This window comes from Typha latifolia, chromosome 1, assembly GCF_019914945.1.
Source record: "Typha latifolia isolate L0001 chromosome 1, TyphaL0001v2, whole genome shotgun sequence".
Classification (NCBI taxonomy): domain Eukaryota; kingdom Viridiplantae; phylum Streptophyta; class Magnoliopsida; order Poales; family Typhaceae; genus Typha; species Typha latifolia.
The window spans coordinates 20,324,228-20,328,254 of NC_133086.1; the positions used below are offsets into that span (position 1 = coordinate 20,324,228).

Sequence of the window (4,027 nt, forward strand, 5' to 3'; positions counted from 1 at the left end):
TTGCGAGCTTGTATCAAAACTGGTGATGTACAAAATGCTCAGGTTGATAGGGAATGGACGAATGGGCTGGCTAACTAGATATTGCGGACAGGATCAGTAGCTTAGCTATTTATATCATAAATCTACTTTGAAGTGAAAAATAAGATGTTATTACTAACCAGGTAACTTTTGCCGAAGAGTTTATAATGTGCAAGGATCAAGATCGTGTTGGGCAAGGTTCATAATTAGAAGGATAGACAAGGACATTACGCAATTTATGTTCTTCAAGTTAACCAGTCTGTCGAGCTAGAATTTATTATTAGTGAGACAAAGAATTATTCTGAAAAATCAACCCTGAGTATGTTTTAACTTTTACTATGAAAATTATTCCCTAATTCTATAAAGTTAGGGACCACGTGGGCTCTCTCATCAAAGATGAAATCATGGGGATTGGTTCTAAAATTTAAGAACCACACATCAGGGAAAGGAAACTTATAGAAGATCTTGTGAACTACCAATATAAGACAACAATTAGCTCAAGAAACTATAATATCAAATCCCCTCGTCATAAGGAAACGAGGTGGAATCCAACCACTGATCGCCGTAGATGAACTCGGACACCGTAAAGCTCGAGGCCTCATCGTAGTCCATCACATGGTATCCCGCCCATGTGACTCGGTCATCGGTTCCGGAGCCCGGCCCACTATTCATATATTCACCATAATATAACGTATCCAGGCCTTGGTCACCAATCCACTCAGTCCACCCGGCTGGATCCACTAACCCATCCATATAAGATTCTATATACACCGTCCTGGAATATACTCCCCACGGCCTACCAAGATAAGTCTTTATACTACCACCACTGGAAGCCAAGTCTTCTGATGCTATTACCGAACAATTCTGGATAGATATCCCAGTGTCCTCATTTGGGTCGTTTCGGCCTTGGGCAGTGACCACATTGGACTGGCCAGGGATCGGCGTCCTGGCGATGAGGTTGCAGCCTTGGAAGACGGCGGCCGCGTTGCCGGTGATGAAGTCGACGGTGCCGTAGATGTCGCATTCCCGATAGAATTGCCGGAACGAGTGGACGTATAGCGTGTCCTGGTAGCCGTCGATGGTGCAACGGTAGACGGCGGTGAAGTCGGCGTTTACACGGAGGGCCGCAGCCTGGCCCTGGGCCGGCCCGGCCGTGTTTTGTACGGTGAGGTCTCGGGCTAGGAAGCCCTGCCCGGAGACACCTGCACCAATGTTTACAAATGGTTAGAGGGAAAAAAAATCAATAAGATATAGATAAATAGATATGATAATTAAGATGGGATAAAAAGTTACCGAGAGTGGCGGAGCCAAAAGTGGTCCAGCCACCTCCAACGCTTCTCTTGCCTCTGATCACTGTCACGTCTCTGCCTTCCCCTAAGAGCACGATGTTCGGCTTGTAGCTGGGCACGTCCACATTTTCATCGTAGACCCCTGCCTTCACAAAAATTATAGTCCTCTGCTCGTAATTAGACGGTGCGAACGCGATTGCCTCCCCTATCGTGCTAAAGTTCCCACTCCCGTCCTTCGCTACGGTCAACGTCAAGCCTTGCATTGACTCGTCGCCATTGTCGTCGTCGTCGTCGTCGTCGTCGTTGGAGCTCTCCAGTAGCCTTCTATCCCTCCTATTAGAATATAAAGGTTATAATCAGTAATTTGTTATACTGCTTTATCAATTAGATATTAAGCTTTTGCTTATTAGATTAAAATACACCTCGAGATCCACGACGGGAATTCATCCCCAGTAAGCCGCCTACCCGGCAGCTCGCTGGCGCCGGGGAGGATGGCGAGCGAGTTGCTGACGAGTTCGTACGCGGAGGACCAAGAGTCGACGAGGGTGTTCTTTAGTGGGCCCCGCGCTCCCGCGAGGCCGTCGAGACACGTGGCTTTATTAGTGAGGGCGGCGGCGAGGTGGGCCCGGACGTCGGTGAGCTTGGTGGGCTGGGCGAGGAGGGAGGTGGAGAGGGAGAGGGAGGAGAGGGTGATGGCGTGGAGGTCGGAGCAGTCTTTGAGGGCGCCGCGCTGGGATTCGACGATGAGTTTTGGGTCGGCCGCCGCGGAGGATAGGAGGTAGGAGAGGGGGGTGGCGGCGGAAATGGCGGAGCGGATGGAGGCCAGGGCGACGGAGAGGATGGTATGGGGGATGTTGGCGGAGATGGAGAGCTTTAGGGAGGAGACGCAGGAGTTGGGGTATGGGGTGGATTGGCATATGGAGTGGATGGAAGAGAGGTTAAATGTAGTGCTGGTGGTTCTGGCGGAGGAGGATGCGGAAACGAGGAGGAGGAGGAGGAGGAATGGGAGAAGAAGATGGGAAGAAGCCATGACGGGTTTGAGAGGGGGAAGGAAGCAGAGATGATAGATATAAGTGTTGCTGATCAGTAGTGAAAATACGGGGCTAACATGGAAATTTCACAAGATTATGTTTTGGAACTAATTATAACTGACATTTATATAATTTTTTGAATTTTTTTTTAAATAACGAAATTGAAAAGAAATCCTTCTAATTGATTATATTTGAAAAAAAAAACTCTGTTGTTTTGAAGAATAATAAAATCAAAACATATATTGATATCAAATAACACCAACTAAAATCTCACCAATTAATGGTTATAAAAGTAAATTTGAAGAATTTGGTGATTTTAAACAGGCTGTAAATGTAAAGTTATAGATTTAAATTTATCTTATAGTGCTTATAGGAACGTGAGTTTAGTAGTTAAATATTAGAAGGGGAGCTGGAATTTTGGAGCTATATGACTATTTGCGGGTGTGTCGATAAGATCAAGAGAATGGCCGGTGAGTGACGGTGGGGCTGTTTTATTTTATTTATTTTATTTATGAATCTTAGATATAGGTTACTAAATTTTTAGCTATTTAATCTAAAATTTAAATTATATGTGTCGCGAAATAATTACTCTAAATTGAATTAAATATCGTCGAGCTTTGTTTTAAGCCGTCGTGTTACAAAACTATTCTTCCAAACTAATTGTACTGTCAAATTATCAATTAAATTGTCAAACTACTAAATCACTGAATAATTTTTTCATAATATTACTGGTAGTTAGAGTTAAACCCGGTACCACCTTGGCCACGGAAAAAATTACTTTATCAACTTAACTTTATTAGAGCTGAGCTGCTTAATTATTTAGATGGGTTCAAATAGCGTATATTTTGGTCAATTGATATTCTACTGCGTAGGATGATGGAAATTTCTTAAATCCCATACTTGGAAGTCTTTTATTGGCTTACAGATACCGTGATGCAGCAAATTCCTACACTACGGATGCAGACAACCTTATGCCTAATTTGGTAGTCAGTGTACTCAGAACTTTGGGGATCGTGCCTTAACATTTCCCGAACGATATTATTGAATTGTCAGTTGTATTCAAGACCATGCCAACCTCGAATTTATAGCGGCAAGATCTACTTTACTGTAGAGAGGTTAATCTCATCGTTTGCCATGACTTAGGCGACTTTCACATCGTTAATTATTTAAAGAACGTAGACTGTTTGATTCATTGTACTCCTTATTTTTTTTTTCCCTATAAATTCGTTAGTTTCTATGTAATAAGAGTTTTAAACCTTCAATGAACCAATAATAAGCATTTTTTTCAGATGTAATAGTATGTGCTTCGTGTTATGTTGTTATCCAACAAATAATTACCACCTACTAATCTCACAACAAAACTGAGTACATGATATCTTTAAATAGTTGGGACCCAACAATGCTCCGCGGTTGGGCCCGAACTCAAATGGTGCAGAATAGTTGGGATTGTAATATCGAGGATGCAGTTCCCAACTAGCCAACAAAAGGACATTTACATGTAACAACCAAATCGAATGTCATATATATATATATGCACGAATTATTCATAATTTGGCCAAAATATTTCATTAATAAATATAGTATTTAATTTTAAAAATTATTATTTAATTTGGTGCATTAAATATAAAAAATATTATTTTAAAAATTAGTTAGACTTAAATGTAATTTTTAAATATTTATTTAGATCAA

General features: G+C 41.9%; 1 protein-coding gene across 1 annotated transcript; it reads right to left on the reverse strand.

Annotated features, from left to right (window-relative positions):
- Positions 1-456: 456 nt before the first annotated feature.
- LOC140780693 (probable pectinesterase/pectinesterase inhibitor 12) lies at positions 457-2,400 on the reverse strand. Its single transcript, XM_073126440.1, has 3 exons — positions 1,730-2,400; positions 1,312-1,640; positions 457-1,220 (listed from the first exon to the last, which is right to left on the reverse strand). Exons 1-3 carry the CDS (start codon positions 2,335-2,337, stop codon positions 532-534), a joined length of 1,626 nt encoding a protein of 541 aa, XP_072982541.1. The 5' UTR covers positions 2,338-2,400; the 3' UTR covers positions 457-531.
- Between the last annotated feature and the right edge of the window lie 1,627 nt (positions 2,401-4,027).